Source organism: Rhinatrema bivittatum, chromosome 3, assembly GCF_901001135.1.
Source record: "Rhinatrema bivittatum chromosome 3, aRhiBiv1.1, whole genome shotgun sequence".
NCBI classification, from domain to species: Eukaryota; Metazoa; Chordata; class Amphibia; order Gymnophiona; family Rhinatrematidae; genus Rhinatrema; species Rhinatrema bivittatum.
Genome location: NC_042617.1, coordinates 553389445 through 553408664, shown reverse-complemented (window position 1 = coordinate 553408664; position 19220 = coordinate 553389445). Strand labels below are relative to the sequence as shown.

Sequence of the window (19220 nt, the reverse complement as noted above, 5' to 3'; positions counted from 1 at the left end):
TTGCTATAGATCCCTACCACAGACACTAAACGCTAGCAAAATCTCTCACATTGGTCACAAGCACAGAGCAGAGAGAGAACGTCACCAAATACAGAATAAGGGATCACAAATTAGAAAAGTAATTTGCAGTCAAAATATGAAATGAATACCTTAAGAAGCTAGACTATCTACTGTGTAAATGGAAAAACAATCAACATTCCTCATAAAACATTAAAACCAAGAAACATAAAGCATCAATTATAATTAGAATCATACTAATAAAAGAATCAATATTTCAAAAACTACTGACAAATAGAACATCTATTAGAGTCATATAGCGTAGTTGCTTACCTGTAACAGGTGTTCTCCTAGGACAGCAGATTGTTAGTCCTCACATGTGGTTGACATCATCCAATGGAGCCAGGCACGGAAAACCTTTGTCAAAGTTTCTAGAAGCTTTGACCAGCACACTGAGCATGCCCTGCCTGCTGCGATTCACGCGAGGTCCCCCTTCAGTCTCGTAACATAGAAAAATACAAGCAAAAAATAAAACAAATCAGGAGAACCCAACTCCGTGGGGAGGTGGACGAAATTCCTGAGGACTAACATCCTGCTGTCCTAGAAGAACACCCGTTATGGGTAAGCAACTGCACTCTCTCCGAGGACAAGCAGGATGGTAGTCCTCACATGTGGGTGAATACCAAGCTCCAGACTGTTCCTGTGAACAGGAGAGACCAACAGCGATCGAACAAGGTGCCAATGGGCGCAACACAACTGTGGCGCTGTAGGTCAGCAGGAGACTATCTGGTTCCCATAGAAGCACAAAGAGTTGGGCTCAGGTCTGGAACATATTGCGCAGGATGGATTGACCAAAGGCGCTGTCCTGATGCCCATCTTTGTCCAAGCAGTAGTGGGCCACAAACGTGTGAAGAGAGCTCCAGATTGCGGCCCGGCAGATTTTGACGTCTGGGACCGTATGTAAATGCGCCATAGCCCGCACAGAGTGAGCCTTTATTCTACAGACTAGCGGGAGGCCTGCTTGCGCATAGCAGAAGGCGATGCAATCCGCCAGCCAGTTCAACAAGGTCTGCTTACCCACTGCCACTCCTAGCCTGTGGCATCAAAAGATACGACGAGCTGGGTGGACTGTCTATGGCCTGCAGTGTGATCCAGGTAGAAAGCCAAGGCCCTTTTACAGTCCAAGGTATGAAAAGCCTGTTCCCCTGGGTGGAAATGAGGCCTCGGAATGGACCCATTGAAGTGGAAATTAGTCACTATCTTGGGCAGAAATTTAAGATGCGTACAAAAGACCACACGATCGTGGAAGAACTTTGTACGTAACCAGAGCCTGAAGCATGCTGACCCTATGAAGTGAAGTGATAGCCACCAGGAACATAACTTTCCAGGTGAGGAACTTCAGGTCACAGGACTGCAGTGGCTCAAAAGGAGGTCGCATGAGCCATGCTAGGACAATGTTGAGGTCCCAGGACGATACCAGATGCCACAGAGGGAGTTTCAACTGCAGGAGGCCCCGCATGAAATGGCCCACCAAGGGTTGGAGCGAAATGGGCGGGCCAGCGACACCTTCATGGTACGCGCTGACAATGCTGACTTGGTCTGAAGTCCAGACTCTGACAGATGCAACAGCCAGGGAAAGCGGCATGAGAAAGAATCCAAATCATGACCCACACATCAGATGGAAAAATATTTTTCCACTTCAAGCTGTAGGACTTCCTGGTGGAAGACTTTCAAGATGCTACCAGGACCTGGGACACAGTACGAGAGCTCCAAAGGCTGGAGGACTACGCGCTCAACATCCAAGTCGTGAGGGCCAGCGCCCAAAGGTTCGGATGGCGCAGAGTGCCCTGATTCTGCGAGATGAGTTCAGGTGCTGTCCCCAGCCGGAAGGGTGCCCGCACCAACAGGTCATGCAGAAGCGGGTACCAGACCTGTCGGGGCCAAGCAGGCGCCATGAGTATCATGGTCCCCCTGCAGGAGGTACAGCTTGTCAAACCCCATGGTCTGCTGCACCAAGTAGGTGGTGTTGGACTTCCTATTGATGAGGGAAATGGAAAGGGGTGCTCCCACATGCGGAGGAGAAGGCCCTTAAAAATATCATGGATAGCTACAGCCATAATCTCCTTAGGAGCGGCGACGAACTGGAGCACTTCCAGCATTTTATACCGCGCATCTTCCTCCGTGAGCAGCTGAAAGGGAATGGCTTCAGCCATGGCCCTGACAAACCCCACAAATGGGTGGTGAGGACTGATGGAGGGGGACGAGGCGTCACCGGCTCTTCCTTAAGTCTCTAAGGTGGCATGGTGCCCAGCACTGGTGTTGGTGGGGGAATACCTAGGACTACCGGGGGCATCGGAGGATGGGGCCTCTGATGGCCAGTGTCACTTCGCTTGCAGCCCAGCAGCCGTCGGGGCCGCTCCGGAACCGGAGCCATGCATCGACTGCGACCAGTGGTTATGTTTGCGGGATCTCTTGCAGTGCTCGGCCTGGTCTTTCCCTGGCGCTAAGGAAGCAGATGATCCCGATGTCCGGGTGACCAGTGAGACCATGGAGGATCTATCACCATTCTCTCAATCCTTGGAGGTTCTGACGAGAGGAACAGCCAGGGGAAGCGTGTCAGAAGGCTCCCCGCAACCTCTCAGAGTCGTCAGGACCAACACAGGAGTAGACTAAGCAGACTTCGGAGCCCCGAAAAGTTTCTCCATTTTATCTAGGTGTGCCCGACGCCCTTTGGGGATCATCTGATCACACAGATGGCACCCATGGACGTTGTGCGAGGCTCCCAGGCAGAGGATGCAAACCTCATATGGATCCGTGATAGACATGGTCTGCAGGCACTAGGCTTACTGACAAAAACAACTGGCGTGCGGTCGATGTCTGGCGGTCACCTTGCGAGGAGATGCACAGAAACCCGAAAATTTATCAAGAAAAGCATGAAAAATGTAGAGCACCACAACCACAAGGCAACTGTACCACGGAAAAGAAGAGACTGAAGGGGGACCTCGCGTGGACGTACGGATAGAAACAGGCTGGGCATGATTGGTGTGCTGGTCAAAGCTTCTAGAAACTTTGACAAATGTTTTCTGTGCCGGGCTCCATCGGATGATGTCATCCACATGTGAGGGCTACCATCCTGCTTGTCCTAGGAGAAACTTTTTTAAATTTCTCAGGCACCAATAAAATATTTAAAAGCAGTACACACATCAAACATCACACAACAATTAAAACTAGGGATGATAAAAATAGCCCCTGCTGCCCATATCTGGGTACTTGATTTCCAGTCACCCTGAGATTGTTGAGAATTAAGGGGACACCCAAACTTTATTCTCTTTCGCTCACACACACTTGCATGTTCATTCTCTCTCCCACATACATACATGCTCATACACAGACTAAGTCCCTCTCCCCCCCCCCCCCCCCCATGCACACAAAAGCTTTTACTCCCCCAGATTCCTTCATACACATACCGGCTCTCACCCCCCACAGACCCCTAGGCAGGCCTCATTCTCTCTCATATACACACACAGACAGACATCCAAGTAGGCACCTATTCTCTCACACACACACACACGAGCTCTCATTCATACACATTACACACACTGAAGGCAGGCCCCCTTTCTCTGTTTTGCTGGCCACTTTGGAGCCTCTTTCATTCCTGCTGCCGCTATCACTGTTGCTACGTCGCTGTTGGGGGAACAGCCAATCGCTCATCTCTGCTTCTGGCACTGAAACCCGTTCTGCTGCTTCCTCCTCTGTGCAGGCCCAGCAATATTAAAAAAAAAAAATTGCGGAACTAGCACTTCCTCCATGCTGATCTCATGTATCGCGACATCAGCATAGAGAAAGTGCTACTCTCACGAGTTCTAATACCACGAACCTGCACGGACGGGAAAGGGGTCCTCTGCTCAACTGCCAGTGGGATGAGGTCCACTGGCAGCTGCACGGCCTCTCTCTGTTTTTCAGCTGCCGGTGGGATCGGGTCAACCGGCGGCCGCATGCATCTTCCCCATGGTATGACGTTCCAGTACGCCCCAGACAGTGGAGGCGGGGACTTTTCTTTTTGTCCCGGCTGCTGGCGGCCCCCTGGAAGCTCATTTGCAGCTCCCCCCCCCACCCCTGCATTTGTGCACCCCTGATCTAAAGAGCAGAGTGAAAAGATGGCAAGGCCGAAAGAGAAATAAGGAAGATATCCGGAGTGTGGGATTAGGGTTCTGGCTTTGGGTGGGAGGGGGGCAGGGGTTGGCAGAAAAATAGGTCAGATCTCAACTACCCTGTGGAGGAAAGAGCCACAAAGACTCGGGAAGGGAGCAGATACAGAGAAGAAAGGTGAAAAAAAAAAAAAAAGCTAGATACGAAGGACAGAATTCTGAAGAATGAATTACTTGGGAAGAAAACGGTTACTTTTCACCACCATAATGTTAGCAATTATTTAAAAAGGCCATAAAAGATTTCATGCAGCAACATAAACTTATTAAACAGCATTTGTCAGGACAAGGGAGCGTATTATGATAGTTGCTCCTGTAAATTCATTTCTCCTGCTTTTAAAAAGCAGAGGACAAACAAACACAAATGAAAATTACATGCTTCTTTCCCCATGGACTCTAGCTCTAGCACTTCAAAAGCAGAAAACCTATTGCTCCAGCCCAGTTTTTCAGTCAGCTATAAATTTCAAATAAAGGTTTGCCTCATGATTATCATAGATCAGTAATATAATTCACATTGAAGTAAGACGTCAAATAAAGAATCCAAATCACTCGAATTGCTCTGCCTTGGGGTAGCATTACGTCCCACTAAAATATGAAAAACTAATTTTAAATAAAGTGACTGGACCTCTGAGATTATAAGAGCCAGCATTACAGTGATGTGAAAACTCTCTAGATCGAAACAGGCGTATGTCAGCAATATAGAAGAATCACAAGCAGCTGGCAGAAACATTGTGGAGGTGCCATTATTTAGTCTCCAGTGCTTTCTGCCTTTCCCAATCTACACAAATGAAACCCTCCATTTACTCTGGAGTACCTTGGTGCTGAAGGTAGATTGGAGGTTTCAGGGTGCACACCACTTTTGGACCTTCTTCTCTGCCTGGGCAATAGTAATTCCATACCCACTGAAATAGGCGAGGATGTGTACCCCCGGGGCCAGTGGCACGGTGAAAGTCAAGGATTCTGCACCTGGTACAATATTAGGAAAGAAAACAGAAGAAATAAATGTGACTACAGAAAAAAAATACAGATTTGCAGAGAACTCTCATGTTTTAAATTTAAGAAATTGTATACTAAAGGAGCTGTTGACTTAAAACTTCGGCAAGCAATCAATACGCCCCCCTACTGGTATATAATGCCAGTAAAGAGAGAGAACATAGAGGATGCTTTATTTTCCAAGATTCAGTACTCACTTCAGTTTGAGACAGGTTAAGAGTGAATAGATCTCACATGCTCCAATCCAAGCTTTGCTGCCTTGTAATCTGCTGTTAAAATGGGATGCCCCTTGTGGATCAAAGCCTTCTTTCCAGGCATCTTCTATCATGGACTGGATTTTGGGAATACAAGGTATTGAGGCATAATCTGATGGAACAAGAGAAAATAAAGGGCACCTTCTTTTTCCCCCCTAAAGCTTCAGACAGAAGATCTGATTGTTTTTATATTTTGTACTATTTTTCACCATTTTGAGCATTTGAAAAAAGCAGGATAAAAATAAAAAAGTTTAAATTTGATCTGTGCTGCATTTCAGAAATAGTTCTGACAAAAAAATTAAAATATAATAAATAAATCTTTACATGGGCTAATGATATATTTTTCTGTATCATACAGTGAACATCATGTAAAACAGGAAAACATGGGTGAACTCACACAAGTCTGAAACTGATGTGCATTAAAAGCCTAGCCAAAGTTTCAAACCATATCAATCAGTGATCAATTCCTCCTATATATATTGTGCTTTGACCCTTCTCTGCTAGTTTTGTACTGCAACTATGTTTGTCCGCAGAATACAACTACCACCCCATCATCTCCTCCCTATCCCAGCATGCATAATTTCAGGTTCCCAAAATGTCCTTCTGCAGACAAAAAAAAAAACCCCTCTTTTTAAATCAGATCTTTCCTTCTGTTCCCTACCTGTATATTTTAGCCCGGATTTTAAACGCCCTGCGCGTGGCTGGGCCTTGCACGCGCCGAGCCGATTTTCGAAGGGGCCCAGCCACTCGTGTGAAGCCCGGTACGTGCACAAGTGCCAGGCTTCTTTGAAGGGGCGGGCTGAGACAGCACCATTGTTCGCTGTCCCGAAGACCCGGCTGCCGGCGCACACAACAAAGAAAAAAAAAAAAAGGTAGGATTTAGGGGGTAGGGAGGAGAGAGGAACTGGGGAAGGCCGGAATGCATCACCTCGCAGAAATTGCAGAGGTTCTCCCCCCTTATGTGCGCAGATTATAAAATCTGGCGCTCGTGTGAGCGCAGCCCACATATTTTTTTTTATAACATGCGCGCGCATGTTAAAAATCAGTGGGTCCATGTGTGCGCACACTTTGTACACTAAGGGGTAGATTTTATAAACTAGCATCGGTGAGTTGTTACTGCACACAAATTTGAATCTTAGGCTAATTCAACCATTGTTCCTGTCTGAACTAACCAAGAAACACTAAGGGCCTGATGTTCAACTGGGTTTTACCCGTGTAAGTGGGCTTTTGAAAAACGTTACATGTCATTGAATTGTCTATAGGATTTACTCGTGCAAGTGCACTTTGCACTTATAAATGGATTTTTAAGATTGCTACAGTATTGTCACATTTACACATATAACTCCTGTTAAAATTACCTCCTAAAAGGCACCTGTGTAACTTAATATACATTAGCATCATTTTTATGTACCTTAATGTAATCCGTTGTGACGGTCCCCACTGAACAACGGTATAGAAAAATGTTAAATAAATAAAAGTATAATGGTCTAAGTTTGCAAATTTTATGATTGCTGCTTATCTCAGAAAAAAAATATAAGCAGCAACAGAATGATTTTTAAATAAAATTATAATATTTACCAGATACCACCTTCTTTATTGGACTAATCTGCATACAGGGACGGTGGTATTGTAAGATGCGCAGGGAGGGAGGGTGTAGTATAGAATCATAAGGTGTTTTGGTAGGCTTTGGTGAACATCCAAGTTTTTAGTTCTTTTTTTGAAGGTTTTTATATTTTGTTGTGTTCTCAGTTCGGTTGGGAAGGAGTTCCATAGTTCGGAGCTTCCTAGGGATATGGCTCTCTTCCGAGTTGAGGTAAGTTTGTGACGAGCAGGTGGAATTTTTAAAAGACCTTTGTTAGCTGAACGGAGATTTCGGTTTGGTGAGTGGAGTTTTATGGATGCACTTAGCCAATTTGTTTGTTTTTCATATATTATTTTGGGTATTATGGATAGTATTTTATAGTCTATCCTGTATTTTATTGGGAGCCAGTGTAGTGATATGAGAGTTGGAGTAATGTGATCATATTTTTTCATTCCTGTGAGTATTCTGGTGGTTGTATTTTGGAAGATTGTGGTGAGAGGTAGGTTGAATAGCAGGGAGTTGCAGTAATCCAGGTTGGAGAAGATGAGTAGTTGGAGGACTGTTCTGAAGTCGTTGGGGAAAAGGAAAGGTTTTAGGTGTCATAGGGTTAGGAATTTGTGATATCCGTCTTTGATTTTTGCGGAGATGTGGTTCTTGAATGATAGTTCCTTGTCAATTATTACTCCTAAGTTGCGGGCATGGGTGACAGGGGAGATTGCTGACTTTTGATTCGTTATGTTGAGTGTTGGTATGTGCGTAGAGTTATTCTTTCTATCCAGCATGATTATTTCTGTCTTATCAATGTTCAGGATAAGTCTCATGTCGGTTAGTAGTTGCTTTATTTTGGTGAGGTAGTTGGCTGTTTTTTTGTAGGTGTCTTCCAGAGAGTTGTGGTATTAGGATAAGTATTTGGATGTCATCAGCATTTATGAAGTTAATCAGTTTAAGGTTTAAGTGGAAGTGGCATATCGGGAGAAGATAAATGTTGAAGAGTGTCGTCGATAGTGCAGAGCCTTGGGGAACTCCAGTGTCAAGGTTTATTTTCTTTGAGAGGGTGTCGTTGATTGACACTTGGTAGGTCCTTTGTGATGGATAGGATGAGAACCATTGTAGAGTTTTTTCTTTTACACCAATTTCGGATAGACATTCAATCAAAATTGAATGGTTTACAGTGTCTAAGGCTGCTGATAGGTCTAGTAGGACTAGAAGGTAGCTGTGGCCTTTGTCAAATCCTTTGAGCACGGTGTCGTTTAATGATAGGAGTACTGATTCGGTGTTTAGTTGTTTCCTGAAGCCGAATTGCATGGGAAGTAGGATATTGTTCCTTTCCAGGTGGTCACTTAGTTGGGAGTGGACGATTTTTTCAATAATTTTGGCAATGAATGGTAGGTTTGATATGGGTTGGTAGTTTAGTGGGTTTTCTGGATACAAGTTGTTCTTTTTCAGTATGGGTTTGATAATTGCTGATTTTAGGCAGTTGGGGTAGTTACCTTCTGTTGGTTAATGTTTTAGTAACTGATGGCTCGTTGGCTTTGATCGTCTCGATGGGTATGCTATCGATAGGGTGCTTAGCTGGATTCATTTTTTTGATGATATTTTGTATTTCCAGTGATGATGCTAGATAAAAGTTGGGCCAGTTTGTTGTTTGATTGATTTGTATTTTTAGGTCTTGAGCATTGTTGTTGAGGTTGTTGCTTATGAGATTTTTTATTTTTTCGCTAAAGAAGTCTGCAAAGTCGTTGCTTGAGAGCTTTGAGGTTGGTGATGTTTGGTCATTGGTGGATTTGGTTAGGCAATGTATGATATTGAAGAGCATTCTTTGGTTGTGTTGGAATTTGTTTATTTTTTTTTTTGAGTAGAAGTCTTTTTTTGCGTTGTGGATAAGTTTTTTGTAGTATGCTAAGTATGATCAGTATGCGTTCAGTAGCGTGGTTGTTTTGTTGTTCCTCCAGGGGTTTTTTTTTTCCCCCGGAGTTCACATTTGGCTGATTTGATATTTTTGTTGTACCATGGTTCTGGTGTTTTGGGTTTTTTTAGTGTTTTCTTTAACACGGGGTTTATCTTATCTGCTATTGTTTTTGTGATGTTGAGCCAGGATGAGGTGGCGTTTTCTGCGTTAGATAGGTCTAAGTTTGTTAGTTCTGTTTGTAGATTATCTTGAAGTGTCTATGTTGAAGGGTGCTTTTCAGAAGAGCCACCATAAATATGCATACATTAGTGATCTAGTATGTGCAAATCTCTCATATGCATATTCATTATGGATAAGTTACCTTCAAGACATAAATCAGTGACATAACATGCTCTAGTCGACAGGGACATGCTTTAGTCAATGCTAAGAAAATCACTATGGGAGAAAAGCAAAGTTGCTTATCTGTAGCAGGTGTTGTCCAAGGATGGCATGCTGTTAGTCCTCACTACTGGGTGACATTATCTCACAAAGCTCAGTGTAGAGATATCGGTTTATAAATGTAGCTTTATTGGTGGCACAATGTATTTTGAAGGAATGGACAAAGGAATGGACAAATCTGCCAAAGTCTGGTGTGAGCCAATGTCTGTTATTATACAAACAGAATGATATGATTTGTGCTTTCTTGCACAAAGTGCCAGAAGATTATGTGTTTAGTTGGCAAAGCTTCTTTGATTTGTTGCCACATAATGTGAAAATGAGTCAAAGATTTGGGTTAATCTACATCTTGGAAGATATTACAGAATTCTAAGAGCCGGACTGGGTAAAAAGAGGGGTATAGGGATGCAAGGGATGATGGTGAGAATGAGTATGGTGGAGAGTATGTGGTAATCTTTTATTTTATGTTGTGTAACTTTACATATTTTATTTCATTTCATTGCATTGAAGGTACTGTATTATGCTTTACTACAATCTATTCTTGAGATGGGAAGGGATGTTTGATTTTATAAAATAAGAAATGGGAATATACTATATTGGAGAAATTACTTACCTGATAATTTCATTTTCCTTAGTGTAGACAGATGGACTAGGACCAGTGGGTCATGTGCTCTTCTGCTAGCAGATGGGAGACAGTCAGATTTCAAAGCTGACTTCACCCTAGATATACCCCTGCAGTGACCTCAGCTTCTCAGCATCCTCCTCGAAAAGCCATTGTGGATATATATTTTTGCATAAACAACTTGTTTAAACTTTTTAAACTTGATTCAACTGGATTTCAAAAACTGGAGACCGCCAGTGCACTCAACTAAGTTAATGCCGACACCAGACTGACTGTGGGTGTCTTAAACAAGGGGTAGGCAACGGCTTACCCGTATTTGTTTAGACTTGAGGTTCGCTTTCCAAGGTCCTCCTTCTCTGGGGCAGCTGTGGACGGGATGCTGAGTCCATCTGTCTACACTAAGGAAAATGAAATTATCAGGTTAGTAATTTCTCCATTTCCTAGCGTGTAGCCAGATGGACTCAGGACCAGTGGGATGTACAAAAGCTACTCCCGGACAGGGTGGGAGGCTGCCCGTGGCCCACTTAGTACCGCCCTTGCAAAGGCTGCGTCTTCTTGGGTCTGAATATCCAGGCGGTAGAACCTGGAGAAGCTGTGTAGAGAAGATCACGTCACCGCTCGACAGATCTTGGCAGGCGATAGCAGCTTGGTTTCTGCCCAAGATACTGCCTGGGCCCTAATAGAATGAGCCTTAACCTGCAGTGGTAAAGGCTTTTCTGCCTCTATTTAGGCTTTGATTACTTCCTTGATCCAGCGGGCTATGGTTGCCCGCGAGGCTACATCTCCTTGCTTCTTTCCGCTGTGAAGAATGAACAAGCGATCCATTTTGCGCACCGGTTCCAATCTTTCCAGGTATCGCATTAGGAATCTGCGGACATTTAGATGGCGAAGGAGGCGTGAGTCTTCCGAGTCTTTATGTTCATCTGGAGATGGTAGGGATATGGCCTAGTTCAAATGGAACTCGGAAACCACTTTTGGTAGGAAGTTGTATGGTTCCAGGAGTGAACCTCAGAAATGGTTCCCGACAGGATAGTGCCTGTTCGGAGATGCGACAAGCTGAACATATTGCCACCAGGAATACCGTCTTCAGTGTTAAGAGGTGTAATGATAGACTGCACGTTGGTCTGAAGGAATCCCCCGCTAGGAAGTCTAATACCAGATTGAGGTTCCATAGGGGCACCGGCCACTTTAGGGGTGGCTGAAGTTGCTTAACCCCTTTTAGGAAACGGGTCAAGTCCGGATGAGCTGATAGACTAATACCGTTCACTTCAGCTCTGAAGCAGGAAAGGGTGGCTACTTGGACCTTGAGGGAGTTGAGTGACAACCCCTTCTTTACATAAGAAAATGCCATACTGGGTCAGACCAAGGGTCCATCAAGCCCAGCATCCTGTTTCCAACAGTGGCCAATCCAGGCCATAAGAACCTGGCAAGTACCAAAAAACTAAGTATATTCCATGTTACAATTGCTAATGGCAGTGGCTATTCTCTAAGTGAACTTAATAGCAGGTAATGGACTTCTCCTCCAAGAACGTATCCAATCCTTTTTTAAACACAGCTATACTAACTGCACTAACCACATCCTCTGGCAACAAATTCCAGAGTTTAATTGTGCGTTGAGTAAAAAAGAACTTTCTCTGATTAGTTTTAAATGTGCCCCATGCTAACTTCATGGAGTGCCCCCTAGTCTTTCTACTATCCGAAAGAGTAAGTAACAGATTCACATCTACCCGTTCTAGACCTCTCATGATTTTAAACATCTCTATCATATCTCCCCTCAGCCGTCTCTTCTGCAAGCTGAAAAGTCCTCTTTACTTTCCTCATAGGAGAGCTGTTCCATTGCCCTTATTTTGGTAGCCCTTCTCTGTACCTTCTCCATCGCAATTATATCTTTTTTGAGATGCGGCGACCAGAACACACAGAATACACAGTATTCAAGGTGCGGTCTCACCATGGAGCGATACAGAGGCATTATGACATTTTCCATTTTATTCACCATTCCATTTCTAATAATTCCCAACATTCCGTTTGCTTTTTTGACTGCTGCAGCACACTGAACCGACAATTTCAATGTGTTATCCACTATGACGCCTAGATCTCTTTCTTGGGTTGTAGCACCTAATATGGAACCCAACATTGTGTAATTATAGCATGGGTTATTTTTCCCTATATGCATCACCTTGCACTTATCCACATTAAATTTCATCTGCCATTTGGATGCCCAATTTTCCAGTCTCACAAGGTCTTCCTGCAATTTATCACAATCTGCTTGTGATTTAACTACTCTGAACAATGTTGTGTCATCTGCAAATTTGATTATCTCACTCATCGTATTTCTTTCCAGATCATTTATAAATATATTGAAAAGTAAGGGTCCCGATACAGATCCCTGAGGCACTCCACTGTCCACTCCCTTCCACTGAGAAAATTGTCCATTTAATCCTACTCTTTGTTTCCTGTCTTTTAGCCAGTTTGCAATCCATGAAAGGACATCTTCATACAGTCCTGTGGGAACTTCAGAATCATGGGGATCTTGGCTGTCCGCGGGAGTGTCCTGCGGTCCTCGCACCAGGCTTCGAATATTCTCAGATCCATATGTATGCCAGAGACGTTGAGAACTTGCACGCGCGGAGCAGGGTGTCAATCACGGCTTTCGAGTAACCACGCTTTTTCAGGTGAGTCCTCTCAAGGGCCAGACCGTAAGAGAGAATCGAGACATCTTCATGAAGAATCGGACCCTGCTGGAGAAGGTCCCTGTGTGGAGGTAGGCACATAGGACTCCCTGCAAGGAGTCTTTGCATGTCTGCGTACCATTGGCACCTTTGCCAATCCGGGGCCATTAGTAGAACTAGTCCCCTGTGGTGTTCTATCTTGCGGATGACCTTGCCCAGTAGTGGCCATGGGGGGGGGGGGGGGGGGGGGGGGGGGGGGGGGGGGGAAGCATACAGTAATTCTTCCTCTGGCCAATTCTGGACAAGAGTGTCAATCCTTTGGAAGTGTGGCTCTCGCCTGCGGCTGAAGAACCTGGGAACTTTGGCACAGAGAGGTGGCCAATAGGTCCATGGTTGGGAGACCCCAGAGATTTACTATCAGTTGGAAGGCTGTGGCTGACAGGGTCCATTCCCCCGGGTCCAGACTCCCTCTGCTGAGGAAGTCTGCTAAGATGTTGTCTTTTCCAGCAATGTAGGAGGCTGAGCTACCTTGCAGGTTTATCTCTGCCCATGCCATGAGAGGATCTATTTGCAGAGACACCTGCTGGCTCCTGGTTGTCCAAAATTACTCGAATCGATTTGCCTCAGAGTCTGTGGCTGAAACACAGACATGCTGTGACTGCTCGAGCTTCCAGGCGGTTTATGTTCCATCTCGCCTCTTCTTTGCTCCATTGTGCCTGGGCCGTCAGTTCCTAACAGTGAGCTCCCCACTCTCGCAAGCTCGCATCCGTGGTGAGCAAGATCCAGTTTGGTGGGGATAGGCTTACTCCTCTGCTTAGGTGGACTTCCTATAGCCACCACTGAAGCTGAGAACGTATCTCTGCTGGTGGCTGGCGAATTGAGTAGTACTGGGTCAGTGGGTTCTAGCGAGATAGTAAGGAGCGCTGGAGCAGTCGCATATGGGCCCTTGCCCATGGAACAACCTCCAGGGTTGATGCCATGAGGCCTAGGACTTTAAGATAGTCCCATACCTTGGGGCGTGCATTGGTCATCAATCTTCGTAATTGTTCCATCAGCTTCCTTCTCCTTGGGGGAGGAAGGGAGACTTTCTTCTGTTTGGTGTCGAAACGGGCCCCCAGGTATTCTAGAGACAGATGGCTGCAGACTGCTCTTGCCCGTATTCACGACCCAACCGTGCTCCTGCAGTAGGTTCCTGACTCTGCTGGTCACCTGCCAGCTCTCTTCCGAAGACTTTGCCCTGATCAGCCAGTCGTCCAGGTAAGGGTGTTCCAAGATCATTTCCTTCCTCAGTGTTGCCGCCACAACCACCATAATTTTGGAGAATGTTCTGGGGGCGGTTGCTAGGCTGAAGGGTAGCACTTGGAACTGGTAATGGTGACCCAGTATCGCAAAGCGTAGAAAATGCTGGTGATCTTGATGGACTGGAACGTGAAGGTAGGCATCGGAGAGGTCTAGGGAGATTAGGAACTCTCCTGGTTTTATTGCCATTATTACGGAGCAAAGAGTCTCCATGTGGAAGTGTAGTATCCTCGGATGACGGTTGTCGTTCTTGAGATCCAATATGGCTCGGAATGATCCTTCCCTTCTTGGGAACGATAAAATAGATGAAATAGCGCCCCATATTTTGTTGGGGCACAGGAACCGGAGTTATTGCCTTCAGACTGAGTAGTCTTGTCAAAGTGGCTTCCACTGCCAGTCTCTTGGTATGGAAGTGGCAGGGTGACTACATAAATTTGTCCCCAGGGATGCTGTGGAACTCCAGAGAATAACCTTCTCGAATGATGTTTAGTACCCATTTGTCCAACATGATCTCAACCCATCTTTGGTAGAAAAGGGAAAGTCGACCCCCTATTTCCTCTTCCTGTGGATGGGTCGGCCCATTCTCATTGGGGAGCATGGCTTGAGCCTGCCCCTGGGCTTGTTCCTCTCTTGGACTGTCGATTCCAAAAGGGTTGGGAACTTCCTGCAGGGTCTAAAGCGTTGCAAGCCTCTGCCCCTGGTTCTTCTGGAGGAGGGTTGCTGGGATCTTTTACCCGTCTTCCGGTAGCCGAGGCACTGGAGATTCGCCCCACTTGCTGGCTAACTTCTCCAATTCATTTCTAAATAAGAGATCCTTTTAAAGGGCATTCTTGTGAGATTTGCTTTAGAGGTCGTGTCAGCAGACCAATTCCGTAGCCATAGTAGTCTTCTGGCCGCCACTACCGAGGCTACTCCTCTGGCTGAGGTACGCACCAGATCTGAGCTTGCGTCCATCAGGAAGGCTGCTGCACTTTCCATCGTCTCACCGGTATATGTTCCAGAGTTATTTGCCTCTCTCGAGGGGAGCAAGCAGGAATGTGCTAACAGCACGCAGCAGGAAGCAATTTGCAGTGTTATTGCTGTTGCGTCGAAGGCCTGCTTAAGAATGGATTCCAATCGTCTATCCTGAGTGTCCTTCAATGCAGCCCCTCCCTCAACAGGAATGGTTGTTCGCTTTGAGACAGCATAGACCATGGTGTCCACTTTTGGAAAACACAGGCGTTCTTTGGTCGCTAGCTCCAGAAGTTATAAGGCTTCCAAGGCCCGACCTCCTTTAAAGCTGGCCTCCGGGACATCCTACTCCAGGTTAATCAGTTCCTGGATGGCTTCCATCATTGGGAAGTAGCATGAGGCTTTACGAAGGGACACCAAGATGGGGTTCTTCTTTGGTTCCACCATAGGGTCCGTGCCTGGAATACCCAGAGTCTTCAGAGTCTGGGAAACAAGGGCTGTGGAAAAAGCAGAGCATGGTTCACTATGGTTCCAGGCCTGGAGGGATTTCTCCTCCTTCCAGGGAGCTGCCATCATCTGAGGTGTCCGGGTCCCTGTCAGGAAAATTCTTGGTTAGGTGAGGCATGTCTGGAGGCATCAGAGTAGGACCGGGATCTTGTGCTTCCGGCATGGGTTGAGCCTGGGTCTCAGTCAAGGCTGATTGTGCCTGAACGAAGGCTTGCAGCCCTTGGAAAAATTCTAACCAGGAAAAGGTCCCTGGGTCCATGCTAATCCCAGGGGGCATCTGAGTAGGGGTCCCTGACGTGCCCTCCTGTGAAGAAGTCATCTCGGAGTTGCATAGATCCGGGGAGCTGTCATATGTAGTGGTTCCGGACCCATCCTCAGAAGGTGAAGGACCAGGCTTTGGTTCCCCCTGGGCTTCTTCACAATGCTGACACAGGCAGGACTCCAGTTCAGGCTGCGCGGCTTTTATGTGGCAGGCTGTGCAAAGAGTGCCTTTTGGCCTTCTTGGATGCCGGTGCCATTGCCTCTATTTTTAGGCGCACAGATAATGAGCTTCAATGCATGTGTGTAATTGTAAGTGCGGCTGTAGTTATGTGCACGGAGTGCGCACAGTTGTGCGCACATCTGTATTGGACGTGCGCAAGTTAGGCGCATCGGCCGACCAGCCTGCCCCGCGCGTACCGCTAGTCGAGAAGGGAGATGGCGCAGGTGCCCCCCTGAGGGTCTCCACATGTGTGAACCCTTGCACCGGATTGGGGCCTAGCCCAACCAAGGCTGCTCAACCCAATCGGTACTCCCTGTTTACCTTGCCGGAAGAAAAGAGGAATCTGTACGACAATCCGAGCTCTGGAGACCGAAGATCTGAATTTAAAGTTTTCTGCTTACTTGGTGTCGGCGCTTACCGATCGTGTACCGGACGGTCTCTAGCTACAGGGGGAGAGAGGGTTTTACCTTCACTGCCACGCTCGGTTATGCACCCGCTTCCTTTCAGCCACTCTGGGATCTAAGTCCACGCCATGAAGCAGCTACCAGACCAAGGCACACCTCTGAGGGATATCGTAGATCACCTCAGGAATTCTCAAGTAGGGGAGGAACCCTTAGGTATCACCGCAGGAGAGCAGGGCTCGATGTTCCTTAAGGTAATTTTTGTCCTCTTGCTGTAAATTTTCCTAACACTGTGCTAGTGTGTGGGATAGTGTCCGCATCTGCTAGGAGACTGAGAGATACTGAGGAGCTGAGGTCACTGCAGGGGTATATCTAGGGTGATGTCAACTTTGAAATCCGACCATCTCCCATCTGCTAGCAGAAGAGCACATAACCCACTGGCCCTGAGTCCACCTGGCTACATGCTAGGAAATTGTCCTGTTAACGTTCTCTTGTTTGCTTGCTATGTTAAGATATTTGTGGTCAAGTGAGCAGATTGCTCTAGAATGGCTGTATGTTCCTTGTCTTAAATAAAAATGATTTTGAAAAAAAGAATTCTAGAAACTTTTGGCATGCTCAGCTGAGCATTTGAGCCTGATTCATGTCACATGGAGCCACTTCAGTGCATTCATAGCGAATATAGAGAACCTGGAGAATCGGATCCATGGGGAGGTGGACGGGTTTTGAGAGAACATACATCCTGTTGGATTTCAGTATCAGCATTTGATACAATTTGTTTGTGACCTTTATTACAATGGTCCAATGCTGGCCATCTAAATAAATTAGCCAGAAAACACTTATCCATCTAACTAAGAAATGGATACTTAGCCAGGTAAGTTAAGTCTGGCTATTAGACCTGCTCTATTGCAGGTCTAACTTATATGGTTCAGTCCGAATAATTCCAAATATCAGCACTTATACTTATCCGGCTAAGTAAAACTAAATATCAGCCTCCCCATTTCTAAGTGGATTAACATGGTACCCACACTACTTTAGTGCATTTGAAAAAACTCAGATCTGTTATTAATGATGTGGTGAATAAAAGCAGTAAGTGTGCAAGGACAGTGGTCCTCAATCCCTTTCTTTGAGGACTAACCAACCAGACTGGTTTTCAGGATATCCTCAATGAATATACATGAAATATTTACATCAACCAACTCCATTGTAAGCAACTCTCTCATGCATATTTATTATCACCATCCTGAAAAACACACTGGCCAGATGGTTCTCAAGGGCTGGTCTGAAAACCATTGTGCATAAGTCAAAAGTACCCAAATCAATACTAGGAACTCCTCCCCTGAAGCCATTCTAAATGAGATTTTTGTTTACATTGGGTCTAAGAACCAGTTTTATATATGCAAATATACATCTTATGCATATTCATTAGGGGTATCCTGAAATCCGATTAAATGGATTCCGAGGAGTTGTTTGGGAACCATTGGCATAAGTCCTATGGAAGTAACCGCTTAAGATAGGTTGAGTGAAGCAAGTACTATGCAATACAGTGTATCAAACTATGAACTTCCACACGTTACTCTGATCTGCTTATAGAGCCACTAATCTTGTTTTAATATATAGGTGAAGTACTGAATCAAATTCCTGTGACTAAACCTATTTCCAGAAGTTCAATTTGCATCTAGAAGTTGACAATGTTGGAGCTATATTGAATCGCCCTTCCTGCATTTAAGGTTAGTGATGCAACTTCTGAGGAGCTGCTTGAATGTGTGAAATTTCATATTTCCATAAATTTCTTTAGGATGAACAATCACCTTGTTTACTAATATTCTGATATTGGTATTATTCTCCATATATTAAAAAAAAAAATGTGGGCTGGAAGCAAGGCTAATGGCCCAATATTAAGTGAGATTTTGATTTGATTTTTAGCTCCATTTGCTACTCATCAGGGCAAACAAAATTAGATGAGCTATAGAAGCAACATTCACATAGCTGTGAAGGTTAAAAGCTTGAGAAACTAACATGAATTCAAAGAATAATGGAAAGAAGTTTCTAAGTGTAGCAGTTTAGAGGTTGATATTTGTGTCGCTTAGCTGGATAAGTTCTGACTTATATCAACTTTTATTTCTCTGCAAATACATAATAGCACTGTACATTACCACCTATGGTATTCAAAGCCTACCAAAACACTCACTGACTACCACACATCCCACCACTATATACCACAATACCAATCATTTCTATGTCCATCTCTCTCACCTTATGTGAACCTATCAACTTACCCCTCTCATCTCTATGAACCTTGGGAACTTCCCCTATACCACCTCCTACAACCACATGAAAAATGTATAACTAACCCAAAAAAAAATGTATAACTTACATTAATTTTGCTATACTTGTAATTTGATCATATTGTCAATGCTAACTCATTAACATACTATATTACTTTGAATCTTGTAAACAGTTATGATGGCGAAACCGAATGACGGTATATAAAACTCTATAAATAAATAAATGCTTGAGAACCTCATCATTACATCAGTTAGCCAGTTATGCCCTAGGACAATAGCTCCTGACCCTATTGTGGAGGATCTCTAGCCAGTTGGGTTTTCAGGATAGCCACAATGAATATGTATGAGATAAATGACTGTAGACGACCTGGAGGGTAGGGGGTAGGTAGAAGTTGAAGGCACGTAGATATGTATGACAGTTGATGGGTTTCCAGTATAATATGGTTCTTGTGTGTTCCTCATGTAGTTGGATAGTGAGTGGTATCCAGAAAGTGGACTTGCTGTGTATATTTTTCGAGCCTCAGGTTGATGGTGGGGTAAAGATTGTTAAATTCTTGGTGGAATTTTTTTTTTTTAAGTGCTTCAAGTCTATGGGTTCAGATTATGAAGATGTCATGTATATTTACTGTG

The 19220-nt window shown here is 45.0% G+C and overlaps 1 protein-coding gene across 1 annotated transcript in view; it reads right to left on the bottom strand.

Annotated features, from left to right (window-relative positions):
• ZUP1 (zinc finger containing ubiquitin peptidase 1) overlaps positions 1 to 19220 on the bottom strand; it is a 79724-nt gene that overhangs the window by 16162 nt on the left and 44342 nt on the right. Inside the window, exons 7-8 of the mRNA XM_029596448.1 lie at positions 5393 to 5561; positions 5017 to 5168 (exon numbers count right to left, since the gene is read on the bottom strand). Coding sequence (XP_029452308.1) covers positions 5017 to 5168; positions 5393 to 5561 — 321 coding nt within the window. The remainder of the gene's footprint in view (positions 1 to 5016; positions 5169 to 5392; positions 5562 to 19220) is intronic.